We start from the raw sequence: 14,561 nt of genomic DNA on the forward strand, positions 1-14,561 counted from the left end.
TGGCAGATTTTTGCTGATCATCAGTCCCACTTCCCCAGCTTTCCCCTGGGTCTCTCTCCGCCAGGAGTTTCTGGTTCCTCTGCAATTAATCACAGCCAAATCTAGCTTGTTCTTCAAGACAAAGAATAAATACGATAAACAGGAGCAGCCGAACCCTAACTTTGAGAGCTTTTTCCTCTCCTTTCCTCACTTCCCAGTCAGTGACTCGGAGGATTTTAACAGCAACAGCTGCCTTCTCTTTGCCAGCTTGATCCCACCTGCGAAGTGAAGGACCAGCGTTTAAAGAAGGGGCAATGGGCAAGGATGAAGGCTTCCTTTTCCGCGCAGGCGCGTTCAGTCGCAGCACCGCGACTATCGCGATAAACAAGCGAGATAGACGCTGGCCCTTTAATAGCCCCTTCCCGGGGTCCTGCCCCGCGCGTGCGCACTGTGGTTCTGCGCTTGTCATCATGGCGACGCGGGGCCATGTGCAGGACCCTAACGACAGGCGCCTCCGGCCCATTTACGGTGAGTGTCTCGGGCCAGCCAGCTCACCAGCCCGACGCGCCGAGGGCTGCCGAGGCTGGGGCGAAAGGCCAGGATGGGTGCTGAGGGCCGGCGCGCTGGCCGGGCAGGCGCAGGGGGCGGGCCGCGCGGGCCACTAGGCCGCAGCCGCGGGCCTCGCGTAGGGGCCGGCCCAGCCTTCCTCAGTCCTGAGGTGGTAGCGGCGCGGTCTGGGCAGCAGCTGGTCGGCAGAGCTGGCCTGCCTGGCAGGCCCCGTGGGACGCGTGGTTCTGCAGACACCTGCGCTACCCGCAGGCTGCGTTGTTACCGCCGCTCCTAGGGAGACTGGAGATCTCCCCGAAGGTGGAAGCCGGCTCCGGCACGAGTGTGGGACGCCCTGCCTGAGGGAAGATTCCCTACCAGACATATATATATATATATATATATTTTTTTTTTTTTTTTGCGGGAATTGGGCCTGGAGGGTTGTCTGACTAGGTGGGCTTCGGTGCACAGGAGAAACCGAGGTCTAGAGTGGGGAAGGGGCTGACGCAAGGTCACCCACATCGAGTCGGGAGCAGGCCCGAGATTCCAGGCTCCCAATCCAGAGCTGTTTGGTGGAGAAGCAGCTGCTCTGGTCACACGTGGGAGGCGGGGGGAGGGGGTCTTGGGCCCAAAATAGCGGTGAAGAGGTTGTGATAGCTCCTGTCAGAGGGGCATGCAGAGCTACTGGAGGGCTTCTCCTTTCTGCAGCTTCTCTGTGGTTTTCTCTGCAGCTTTCCTTCCCTATGCTAAGCAGATCCCTCTCCACCACTCTTACCTCAACCCGCAGGCTTGAAGACTTTGGTGGCATCCAGTTATCCTGGTAGTGAAAAATCACAGATTTGAGTTTGGGAGAAACCCTTTTCCAATAACCGAGATGTTGTGTAATTGGATTGGTCCTTTTTGCATTTCCTTTCCTGTTAGATGGTTTTATGGTCTTGGTCTATCGCACTTAATGGTGAGGAAGCTTCAAGGTCAGTGGTTTTTACAAAAGTAGACATCGTGTTTATAGACGTCGTGTGGAGGCTTCTTCCCATGGCGGGAATGGTTTTGGGAGTAGGGAGCGGTGGTTAACTTTGTTTCTGGCCACAGTTACTCCTGCTTTTATTTCATAATTTGTGTGATTTTTTACTCTCACATCTCATTTGATTTTAGCAACAATCCTATAGCTAAAGTTTATAGACGACTCATTATGACAGTCACTGGCCTTGGCCTTTTATATGGGTTATCTAATGTAATCTTCACCCATTCTCAAGAGGTGGGTACTGTTTTTTCATGGCCCTGAACCCTTTAACAACAACAACAACAACAACAACAACAACAACAAAACCAGATGAGGAAACTGAGGCTTTATTGATTTGTGTGATTTGTCTAAGGCCACTCAGCTAGTATTTCTTGGAGCTAGAATTTGAACCCCTGTGGACTGTTTCAGGCTCACCTTTTTTTCTTTTGAGGTGAGTCTCACTCTGTCGCCCAGGTTGGAGTACAGTGACACAGTCTCAGCTCACTGCACCCTCTGGCTCCTGGGTTCAAGTGATTCTGCCTCAGCCTCCTGAGTAGCTGAGATTACAGGTGCACGCCACCAGGTCCAGCGAACTTTCATGTTTTTAGTAGAGACAGGATTTTACTATGTTGGCCAGGCTGGACTCAAACTCTTGACCTCAAGTAATCTGTCCTACTCAGCCTCCCAAAGTGCTGGGATTATAGGTGTGAGCCACCATGCCTGGCTCCAGGCTCACCTTTTTTTTTCTTTTTTGGAGACAGCCTCGTTTTGTCGTCCAGACTAGACTGCAGTTGCACAATCATAGTGCACTGCAACCAACCTCCGCCTCCTGGGTTCAAGTGATTCTCCTGCTTCAGCCTCCTGAGTAGCTGGAATTACAGGTGCCCACTGCTATGCCGGCTAATTTTTGTATATATTGTAGAGAATGGGTTTCTCTGTGTTGCTCAGCCTAGTCTAAAACTCCTGAGCTCAAGCAGTCCTCCTGCCTTGGCCTCCCAGAGTGCTGAGATTACAGGCATAAGCCACTGCGCCTGGTCCAGGCTCACCTTCTTAACCACCGTGCTAGAAACCACATCACTTTGAGCTGAAGACACTAATTTGCCTGAGGTCACACAGATGGTAAGTGGCAGAGAAAGGACTCTGATTTCCTGTTTCCCCGGGCCTGCATATTCTCATGCCCTTGCCCTCCAGTGTATATTTTCAGAGGGCAGAGGTATGTATACAAGGTGGGTGATGGAAGGTGAGAACTGAATCCAGAGTTCATAGTTTGTGACTCATTACAGCTTTGTGCAGAGCTGCCTGCAGACTTTTTTTTTTTTTTTTTTTTTAACTAAAAAGACTCAGTACTTTCAAGAATAATTTGATTTTTAAAATTGTTCTTGAGGACCAAAGAGAATTTCTTTGGTCTCATAGTTATTTATAATTAATAGTGTTTTCACTGTCCAGTGGGAAACACTATGTCCATTTCATATCACTAAGCATCAGGATATATTAACAAGTTATACTCTCAAAACTGAAGTCAGAGTTATGTAGCTTTTGTTATATGTACATGGGAAGAGGATTAGAACAGGCTTTCTTCAGGAATTCTAAGGCGATTAGTATAAACTGGCAGGTCTAGGAAAAGAACGGTACAGACTGTCCGTGAATTCAGCACTTTAGCACATTTGACTTTTGAACTCCACACTTTTGTTGTTTAAATACATTAGTACCCCCAAACAACTATGGTTCCTTGAATTCAGACATTCTGACAAATGAACGAATTCATCTATGGTGGTACTTGCCCACCAGCCAAAAATTCAACAACTATCAGCATTAATTAGTGTTTCCTGCTGGGCTGACATCCCTACTCGGTAGGTAAGATTATTGTGATCAAACTGAAGCCTAGAGATTAACTTGCTCAAGGTTGTAGCTACCAAGTTCTAGAGCTGGGATTCGAACATAGGCATTCTCATTGAGAGCTCAGCTCTTCACCAAGTTCAGATTCAGTAGCACCACTGTCTTTGTACAACAGTATTTGTACTGCCAAGGTTTCAGGATTTGTTTTACAATTGTGTTGGAAACCTTGCTTGGGGACTCAGCTCTTGCTGGAATTCATTGAGGGCTCCGTGGACAGGGCTATGAGGTGGTAAATTGTGGGTTTAAATTTTACTGGTGGTGTCTGGGGTTGGAATAGCTTTTCTGTGTACATAGATTTGAAACATTTCCATAGTGCATCTCACATTACTAATAAGTTTGGGTATTGTATTTTTCGTTTTTGAAAACCTCCACCCATGACCTTACTAGAAGCCATACTTGATTATTTGGTCTCCTTTTGCTAAAATTATTCTCTTTTGCTATGTAGTTCTCAGCAGATTTTGTACTCTTGTGTGACATGGTAAGCCCCAGTGCCTTCTTTCATTATTCTTTTTTTGAGACAGGATCTGGCACTGTCACCCAGGCTGGAGTGTCTTGGCTCACTGTAACCTCCACTTCCCAGGCTCAAGTCATCCATCCACCTCAGCCTCCTGCGTACTGGGATTACAGGCGGGTACCACCACGCCTGGCTACTTTTTGTATTTTTTGTATAGAGACAGTATTTCACCATGTTGTTCAGGCTGGTCTCGAACTCCTGAGCTCAAGCAGTCTGCCTCCCTCAGCCTCCCAAAGTGCTGGGGTTACAGGCGTGAGTCACCGCGCCCTGCCCATTGTTTATGTATTTATTTATTTGAGAAGGAGTCTTGCTCTGTCACCCAGGCTGGAGTGCAGTGGCGCAATCTTGGAGCACTGCAACCCCCGCCTCCTGGGTTCAAGCAATTCTCTGCCTCAACCCCCTGAGTAGCTGGGATTACAGGTGCCCACCACCATGCCCGGCTAATTTTTGTAGTTTTTTTTTTTTTAGATGGAGTCTCACTCTGTCCCCCAGGCTGGAGTGCAGTGGTGCGATCTCCGCTCACTGCAAGCTCCATCTCCCAGGTTCACACCATTTTTCTGCCTCAGCCTCCCGAGTAGCTGGGAATACAGGCACCCGCCACCACGCCTGGCTAATTTTTTGTATTTTTAGTAGAGATGAAGTTTCACCACGTTGGCCAGGCTGGTCTTGAACTCCTGACCTTGTGATTCACCCGCCTCAGCCTCCCAAAGTGCTGGGATTACAGGCGTGAGCCACTGCTCCTGGCCCCATTATTCTTAATTTTAAAATGTTTTCAGTGGTTATGGATTAGGGAAGGGAAGGGATGGAGGGAGATAATAAATATTTGACTCTGTTTTGTTATGCAGCCTCCTCTACACCATACTTTATTTATTTATTTATTTATTTATTTTAGTTTCACCCTCATATTTTTAAGTAATTGAAAGTGGAATTGATGGTCAGGTATGGCACTTAATAAATTTGTATAGAATATGGGAATTTCTAGGTCAGCAAATTGCATAATAGAAGTAGAGGAAGTTCAAAGTAGAAAAAATGTTTGCACAGTCTTTAGAATATACACACATACACAGGCATGAGATCCCTTGTTTTAATATGTCGTACTGACCTGCAGTCTTGGACTAGCCTGAATCAGGTGTAAGATATTTTCCAGTGTGTCTCCTCAGTGGCAATGACTTCTTTGCTGAGTTAGAACACTTCTCTCGGGTGCCTGGCTCAGTTAATTATTCTACTACAGTTCATAGTTTAGGAGTTCCTGACCCCGGGATGGTGGACTGATACTGGTCTGTGGCCTGTTAGGAACTGGGACGCACAGCAGGAGGTGAGCAGCAGGGTGTTGTAGGGGAGAGCATTACTGCCTGAGCTCTGCCTCCTTTCAGATCAGCTCTTAGGAGTAGGAGCACAAACCCTATTGTGAACTGTGCATGTGAGGGATTCAGATTGGCACTCCTTATGAGAATCTAATGCCTGATATCTGAGGTGGAATAGTTTTATCCTGAAACCATCCCTCCCTGCCATCTGTGGAAAAATGGCCTTTCATTAAATCGGTCCCTGGTGCAAGAGGTTGGGGACTACTGCTCTAATTCATAAATGAAAACTTGTAGGTCCTCAATCAAAAGTGATATTTATTCTGACCTCCCCTTGGACAGTGTGGTAGCTTTGCGAATCTGGTCCTATTTTGCCTCAGAAGTGATAGGGTACCTTGGTGAGTGAAGACTATCTTGCCTTTCTGTAGAAAAGTCACTTGGCACAATCTATTTTTTTCCGTTCTGAAAATACAACCATTCAAAAAGCCCTGACTTACTAGAACTTGTCTCAATGAATCTAAAACTTCCATTGCCATTGGATAGCTGAGACCACCTCTGAGACTCACCTTGCTCATAACCAAAACAGTCCCTGTTGGTCCTTTGCCCTGGACCTGTGACATTCTGGACTATTTTTGTGTTCAATTTTGGCCAAGTGTAACAGGAATACAAGGCTGGGCACAGTGGTTTGGCTGGGCGAGGTGGCTCATTCTTATAATCCCAGCACTTTGGGAGGCTGAGGTGGGTGGGTTGCCTGAGGCCAGGAGGTCGAGACTAGTCTGGCCAAAATGGCAAAACCCCATCTCTACTAAAAATACAAAAATTAGCCAGGCGTGGTGGCAGGTGCCTGTAACCCCAGCTACTCAGGAGGCTGAGGCAGGAGAATCACTTGAACCCGGGAGGTGGAGGCTGCAGTGAGCTGAGATTGTGTTACCGTACTCCAGCCTTCAGGGACAGAGCGAGACTTCATCTCAAAAAAATAAAAATAGGGCCGAGCACAGTGGCTCAACGCCTGTAATCCTAACACTTTGGGAAGCCAAGGTGGGCGGATCATGAGGTCAAGAGTTCGAGACCAGTCTCGCCAACATAGTGAAGCTCCATCTCTACTAAAAATATACAAAAAGTAGCTGGGTGTGGTAGCGTGCACCTGTAATCCCAGCTACTTGGAAGGCTGAGGCAAGAGAATCGCGTGAACCCACGAGGTGGAGGTTGCAGTGAGCCAAGATTGCGCTATTGCACTCCAGCCTGGGCGACAGTGTGAGACTACATCGCGGGGAGGTGGGGGATGAGGGGAGCCAGTGTGGTGGTGCATGCTTGAAACCAGGAAGTTCAAGCTGCAGTGAGCTGAGATTGTGCCACTGCACTCCAGCCTGGGCGACAGAGCAAGATGCTTTGTCAAAATACATGAACAAAAAAAAACTCTTCTGCTATCTTAGCTAAAGAATTAAAAACAACAAAAACCCTGACATTTTAGACTTAAAATGAAGATTTTAACGCACAAAAATACTGTTACATAGATTAGAGGGTAGTTGTTGAAACATAGGGCAAGATGAAGAGATTAGTACATTTCTTTTTTTTCTGTTTTTGGAGACAAGGTCTTGCTGTGTTGTCCAGGCTTCAGTGCAGTGATGTGAACATGGTTCACTGCAGCTTCGACCTCCTGGACTCAAGCGATCCTCCCATCTCAGCCTCTGGAGTAGCTGGCACTACAGGCACAGGCCACCATGCCTGGCTAGTTTTTTAAATTTTTATTTTTTATTTTTTTGAGATGGAGTTTCACTCTTGTTGCCCAGGCTGGAGCGCAATGGTGCGATCTTGGCTGGCTGCAACCTCCGCCTCCTTGGGGGGATCTCTTGAGGCCAGGAGTTTCAGACCAGCCTGGCCAACATGGTGAAACCCCATCTCTACTAAAAATACAAAAAAATTAGCTGGGCATGGTGATACGCACCAGTAATCCTAGCTACTCAGGAGGCTGAGGCAGGAGAATACCTTGAACCCAGGAGGTGGAGGATGCGATGAGCTGGGATTGCACCACTGCGCTGCAGCCTGGGCGACAAAGCTAGACTCTGTCTCAGAAAAAAAAAAAGTTGAAAGGATTTGGAAAAAAATCTAATTTAATAGGTGGTAGCCATCACTAATCATTGGTTCTTTGAACTTCCTTTGGTTCTTTGATCACTTTGTATGTATTATCTTTTTTTTTTTTTTTAATGGATTTTTTGAGATGCAGTCTCCCTCTGTCGCCTGGGCTGGAGTGCAATGGCGTGATCTCCGCTCACTGCAACCTCCATCTCCCAGGTTCAAGTGATTCTCCTGCCTCAACCTCCCAAGTAGTTGGGATTACAGGTGCCTGCCACCATACCCGGCAAATTTTTGTATTGTTAGTGGAGACAGGATTTCACCTAGTTGGTGAGGCTGGTCTTGAACTCATGACCTCAAGCAATCCACCTTCCTTGGCCTCCTAAACTGCTGGGATTATAGGCACGAGCCACCGCATCCGGCCTGTATTATCTTATATATATATCTTTCATTTTCCTAACAGACTACCCTTTTTTTTATACCATTTTTTCGTTTATGCATTCCTTCATTCAACATTTATTCAGGGCCTGATATGTGTTAGACACAATATAGATGCAGGGAATGAGTACTAAACAACACAGACATAGTTTCTGCTTTCAAGGAGCTTATCTCCTTGAAATGACAGTACACATCACCATTACAGTTGTGTTAAGGGATTTGAAGGAATAGGACAGTTTGCCATGAGAGCATACAATATGGGCATTTGGGATGTTGGGGTCAGGTCAAGAAAATGTTTCCTGTGGAAATGATATTTTACTTTGGACATGAAAGGAGAACCAGGGTTAGGCAAAGAGATGGTGAGAGGGTGGTGAAGACCCTGAGAAAAGGAGCTTGGTCCGCTTGAGGATGTAAACAAAGGCTTGTGTAGTTGGAATGAAGAGATAAGTGAGGAAGTGAGATGAGGCTAGGGGTGGGCAGCAACTCAGCTTTGTAATCCATTTTAAGGATACTGAAATTTGTTTTAAAGACAGGAATCATACCTGTGAAAAGAAAGAAAGACAGTGGATGACGTTGAAAGGATTTAACCAGAAGAGTAGAGTGACAAGGTGTGCATGTAAAAAAGATAGCTATGAATACTGTGTGGGAAATAAACCTTTAAACTAAAAGGGAAGCAAGGCCAGGTGTGGTGGCTCATGCCTGTAATCCAAGCACTTTGGGAGGCTGAAGCGGGAGGATCACGAGGTCAGGAGATCGAGACCATCCTGGCCAACATGGTGAAACCCTGTCTCTACTAAAATACAAAAAAATTAGCTGGGCGTGGTGGCGCGTGCCTGTAGTCCCAGCTACTCAGGAGGCTGAGGCAGGAGAATCACTTGAACCCGGGAGGTGGAGGTTGCAGTGAGCTGAGATCGCACCACTGCACTCCAGCCTGGTGACGGAGCAAGACTCCATCATAAGTAAATAGATAAATAAACGGGAGGCAAATGTAGGATGGGTTGGTCATTATTCATTTTTAGGTTCATCCTTGTCCCTTGCAGTCTTGCACGTGGTAGGTATTTAACAAAGGCTTTGCTGACCGAAGGAATGTTTCTTCTGTAATTTGTATTCATGGTAAAAGCAAGGCTCCTATTCTCCAACTTTTAGGGTTTTTAAGTAAAGGATATAGTGTTTAAAGATGGAGCTCTCTTCTATTTTTGTTTTTCTAAGTTGGGGCAATATCTTTAATAGTGTCTGAAATTCTTTTTTTTTTTTTTTTTTTAATTATACTTTAAGTTCTAGGGTACATGTGCATAACGTGCAGGTTTGTTACAGATGTATACTTGTGCCATGTTGGTGTGCTGCACCCATCTGAAATTCTTGTAGTAAGTAGAAACGAGCATATTATTTCAGCTGCTAAGGAGACCATTCAAGACAGCTGCAAGAACATGCAGATTAAAAACTTTCCTTTTTATTTGCAAAATTGATACTTTTCCTACTGTCAGTATCCATCCCTCAGTAAGATTGGATGAACAAATCCCAGGACCTCTTCTCCAGGGTATGTGGACAGCAGGCCTGCATGTGTCCAGGCCTGCTGCTGCCTGCATCTTCAAGGACTAGTAACTTCTTTGGGAAGTGTTACCTCCAGAGTGCAGCTTGTGTATTCATTCAACACATTTTGATAGTGTCTTGCCAATGATTTATCCCTGTCCTTCCCAAATTTCTATCGTTCTTTTACTAATCTCATTATTTTAGCTGCATTGTAGTATTATCTGTACTATTAATATTTTTCTCCAAGGTGACTTTTACAATTAAATTTATTTTACAATAATCTATATTATTGCTATGAGTGGAAAACCTGTATCACTTGCTCTAGGAAAATAAAACTATAAAAGTAAAGTATAATGAAAACTAAACAATGTTATTAAATTAACCAGATTCTGATACTTGTAAAACTCCAGGACCTATTCCTTCCTTCTGGAAAAAAAAAAAAAAGGCCGAGTGCGATGGCTCATGTCTATAATTTCAGCACTTTGGGAGGCCGAGGCGGACAGATTACGAGGTCAAGAGATTGGGACCATCCTGGCCAGCATGGTGAAACCCCGTCTCTAGTAAAAATACAAAAAAATTAGCTGGGTGTGGTGGTGCGTGCCTGTAGTCCCAGCTACTCAGGAGGCTGAGGCAGGAGAATCGCTTGAGTCTAGGAGGTGGAGGTTGCAGTGAGTCGAGATCACGCCACTGCACTTCAGCCTGGCGACAGAGTGAGACCCCGTCTCCAAAAAAAAAAAAAGGTATTAGCAATTATTAGAGAAATAGTAGGCTAACACCAAACTGACACTTTCTCCTTAATGTAAAGGAAGTATTAGAAAAGAGATTAGGGCCAGGTGTGGTGACTCACGCCTGTAATCCCAGCACAATCCCAGTTGAATCCAGAGGCGGAGGCTGCAGTGAGCTGAGATCGTGCCACTGCATTCTAGCCTCGGCAACAGAGCGAGACTCCATCTCAAAAAAAAAAAAAAAAGAGATTGACTCTTCACTGTGAGTGTTATCTAGGGCTGTCTGCAAGGACTAAAAGCATTTCATTTGGAATGACACTCACCCATGCTTTGGAAAATATTGCTTTAACCAGTACATTTTATTGTTTCCATTGCCTGATTGTGGATGGCTGATTTTGACTGACTCCTGTTACTAAGGGAACAGCACCATTCCTCATGGCCAAACTACAATTCCCCTTGAGTAACTTTTTAAAAAGACTTACTAAGAAGACAGACTTAGGATATCGTTTTTATTGGCCTGTTTTCTCCAAGGACTACTTAACTTGTATTACAGATTTAGTAATGTAAAATGAAAATAAACTTTCCCAAGAGACTTAGCAGCCAATTAATCACACTCTCCTAGGTGTCCAGGAAAGGGGAGCCTGATACCTGGCTGAATGCAGTAAAGTGTTTTAAACTCTTTCAGGTGAAGAAACAATCTCATTGATACCAGCGCAAGTAAAGAGGGTTACTGTAAATCTTGCCAAGGCAAGAGTGTAGTGCCCCAGGACCTGATGGAAATGAGAAAGTTGTCAGGACCTGAAGTTTCTTTCTCAGTTGCTCATCTCTGCTTTTCTCTGTGTCTGTTTTTTTCTCTTCTTGGTTCTTTTTTGTTGTTGTTGTTTGAGATGGAGTCTTGCTGTGTCGCCCAGGCTGGATTGCAGTGGTGCAATCTCAGCTCACTGCAACCTCCGCCTCCTGGGTTCAAGTGATTCTCATGCCTCAACCTTCCAAGTAGCTGGGATTACAGGCGTGTACCACCACGCCCAGCTAATTTTTGTGCTTTTTTTTTTTTTTTTTTTTTTTTTTTTTTTTTTTTTTTTTTTGAGGCAGAGTCTCACTCTGTCGCCGGGGCTGGAGTGCAGTGGCCGGATCTCAGCTCACTGCAAGCTCCGCCTCCCGGGTTTACGCCATTCTCCTGCCTCAGCCTCCCGAGTAGCTGGGACTACAGGCGCCCGCCACTTCGCCCGGCTAGTTTTTGTATTTTTAGTAGAGACGGGGTTTCACCGTGTTAGCCAGGATGGTCTCCATCTCCTGACCTCCTGATCCGCCCGTCTCGGCCTCCCAAAGTGCTGGGATTACAGGCTTGAGCCACCGCGCCCGGCCTTTTTTTTTTTTTTTTTTTTTTTTTTTTTAAGACAGAGTCTCGCTCTGTCACCCAGGCTGGAGTGCAGTGGCCGGATCTCAGCTCACTGCAAGCTCCGCCTCCCGGGTTTACGCCATTCTGCCTCAGCCTCCCGAGTAGCTGGGACTACAGGTGCCCGCCACCTTGCCCAGCTAGTTTTTTGTATTTTTTAGTAGAGACGGGGTTTCACCATGTTGGCCAGGCTGGTCTTGATCTCCTGACCTCAAGGGATCCGCCCGCCCCTGCCTCCCAAAGTGCTGGAATTACAGGCATGAGCCACTGCGCCCAGACTGCTTGGTTCTTCAGACTGTTTTCTCCTGCTTACTCATCAACTTACCCGAACCCAACATGTTAACTTCTGTAGCCACATCAAGCTGTGGCTGGAGAAGGGAGGGTTCATTAGCCTCACCCCATAAGCTTAATCTCTCTAGATTTCCCAATAAAGGTAATTGACATTTTTCATTTTTATATAAATGCTATGTGAATAAAGAGTCAAGAGGCAACTCTTTCTTTGCTCCACATCAGTCAAGTTGCATCCCCGAAAGTGCCTTCAAAATAGAAATTCTGGAGCTGCCACTGGTAAACTCAGACTTAAAATTTTTAAGATTTTCCAACTGAGGTTCCTTGTAGCTTACTGACTCTGGCTTTCAGTGTTATAGTTACAGAGTACCAGGAAGAAACCTGATTTACCCAGCTTGGATCAAATGTCCAACCTGGGGCGGGCTGCAGTTACATGGTCTAGACATGGTCATCTAGTCCTACCCCTTAAGCAGGGATGCTGGAAACCTTTCCCAGACAAGAGGGCATGGGCAAGTAGGTACATTATATCAGAACCTCGTCAACTACAGAGGGGAAGGGAAAAATACCCTGATAGTCCTAACCTCTGGTCTGATCCATTTATGGGCAGACCTTCAGAGATGGGTCTCATCAAAGATGTTTACCCTTTGAGAAGGCTTCAGGATCGGTTCTATGAACCTGGAACCTTGCAGGACCACTGAGTCAGCAGTGACTTAGAACTGACTCAGAATGAGATAGGCATCAAGTTATGAGGAAGAGAGGGTGTCGTTTATTGAGCTGGTTTATCTTTGTCAGATAGTTTATAAGGACATACGATGGCCTGTCAGCTGAGCTAAGGATTTAAGAAAACTGGTATTAGATATTTAGGTATTTAGGCCAAGATTATGTTCTTTTAGATTTCTGTGATTTTCCATTGTCTCTCCAGAATATTAGGTCTTTGGCCTTCCTCTCTAAATTGTGATTCCCTACAGAGTAAGGCTTCTTATCTTTTTACCTAGCATTATTGGTGCTCATCAGTATTAAGTGCATTGAACTCATGCATTCATGTGACTAAGTTTTAGGTAAGTGTTCATTGCAGAAAAATTTAAACCATATAGTAAAATGACAGTTTATTTCTGTTCTTTGGGACACTCTGAGCCACCAGGGTCATAGATTATTTTAAGTTGTCTGTGCCTTTGCTTATATGGGACCTTGATGAGCAAAGAGGAACCTGGTAGTGGTGAGGATTGTGAACTGGCCTGTGTTCAGTCATCTTTGTATATTTAGAATTGACAGCTACTGTACTGTTTCCCATTTATAACACTTCTCATTTTTCTTCTCTGGAAATGAATCTTTGCTTTTGTTAGCCTTTTTTTTTTTTTTTCTTTTTTTGACACGGAGTCTTGCTCAGTTGCCTGGACTGGAGTGCAGTGGCGTGATCTCGGCTCACTGCAAGCTCCGTCTCCCCGGTTCACGCCATTCTCCTGCCTCAGCCTCCCGAGTAGCTGGGACTACAGGCACCCGCCACCATGCCCAGCTAATTTTTTTTGTATTTTTTAGTAGAGACGGGGTTTTACCATGTTAGCCAGGATGGTCTCGATCTCCTGACTTCGTGATTCACCCACCTCAGCCTCCCAAAGTGCTGGGATTACAGGCATGAGCCACTGTGCCCGGCCCTGTTAGACTTTTAAAAATAATTAATAGACTGTTTTTAGAGCATAAAACTGCTTTATGGTTTACAGAAAAATGAGTAGAAAGTACAGAGTTCCCAACTACTCCCTCTCCCCAACCCCATGGTTTCCCTTGTTGTTAACAACTTGGATTCATACGCATTTGTTACCATTGCTGAGCCAACATGATACATAATTGTTAAGTAAAATCCATAAATAGTTTAGGCTTCATTCTTTGTGTTGTGTATTCTGTGGGTTTGACAAATGTATGAAGACATATATCCACCATTACAGTATTATACAGAATGTTTCAGTGCCCTAAAAATCCCCTGTGTTCCACCTATCCATCCCAGCCTCCATCCTGTGTCAACCACTGATTATTTTACTATCTCTAGTTTTTCACCTTTTCCCGAATGCCAGGTAGAAGTTATGTGTATATATAACTTTTCAGATTGGCTTATTTTCCCTTAGCAATATGGATATAAGTTTCCTCCATGTCTTTCTCTTTCTCTCTGTCTTTTGTGCTTGATAGCTCATTTCTTTCTTTTTTTTTTTTTTGAGACAAGGTCTTGCTCTGTCACCCAGGCTGGAGTGCAGTAGTGCAAGTATAACTCATTGCAGCCTCTACCTCCTGAGCTCTAGCAAACCTCCCAAGTAGCTTGGGACTATAGGCATGCGCCACCATACCTGACAATTTTTTTTTCTTTGAGACGGAGTTTTGCTCTGTCACCCATGCTGGAGTGCAGTGGTGCGATCTCAGCTCACTGCAAGCTCCGCCTCCCGGATTCACGCCATTCTCCTGCCTCAGCCTCCCGAGTAGCTGGGACTCCAGGCATCTGCCACCACACCCGGCTAATTTTTTGTATTTTTGGTAGAGACGGGGTTTCCCCCTGTTAACCAGGATGGTCTCGATCTCCTGACCTCGTGATCCGCCCGCCTTGGTCTCCCAAAGTGCTGGGATTACAGGTGTGAGCCACTGCGCCTGGCCATACCTGACACATTTTTAAATTTTTTTTTTTTTTTTGCGACGGAGTCTCGCCTGTTACCCGGGCTGGAGTGCAGTGGTGCAATATCGGCTCACTGCAAGCTCCGCCTCCTGGGTTCATGCCATTCTCCTGCCTCAGCCTCCCGAGTAGCTGGGACTACAGGTGCCCGCCACCACATCTGGCTAATTTTTTGTATTTTTAGTAGAGATGGGGTTTCACCATGTTAGCCAGGATGGTCTCGAT

At 45.6% G+C, this 14,561-nt stretch overlaps 1 protein-coding gene across 3 annotated transcripts in view; it reads left to right on the forward strand.

The window, feature by feature from the left end:
* The first annotated feature begins 397 nt into the window (after positions 1–397).
* Positions 398–14,561, forward strand: part of NAA25 (N(alpha)-acetyltransferase 25, NatB auxiliary subunit) — an 86,309-nt gene continuing 72,145 nt past the window's right edge. Inside the window, exon 1 of one of the 3 annotated variants that reach the window (XM_010378804.1) lies at positions 398–507. In XM_010378804.1, the coding sequence (XP_010377106.1) occupies positions 450–507 (58 nt within the window). In that variant the 5' untranslated portion in view covers positions 398–449. Of the gene's footprint in view, positions 508–8,336; positions 8,356–14,561 lie in introns of those variants that run through there. The other 2 variants (XM_010378808.1, XM_030938532.1) reach the window with 2 other exon arrangements.

Source organism: Rhinopithecus roxellana, chromosome 10 (assembly GCF_007565055.1).
Source record: "Rhinopithecus roxellana isolate Shanxi Qingling chromosome 10, ASM756505v1, whole genome shotgun sequence".
NCBI classification, from domain to species: Eukaryota; Metazoa; Chordata; class Mammalia; order Primates; family Cercopithecidae; genus Rhinopithecus; species Rhinopithecus roxellana.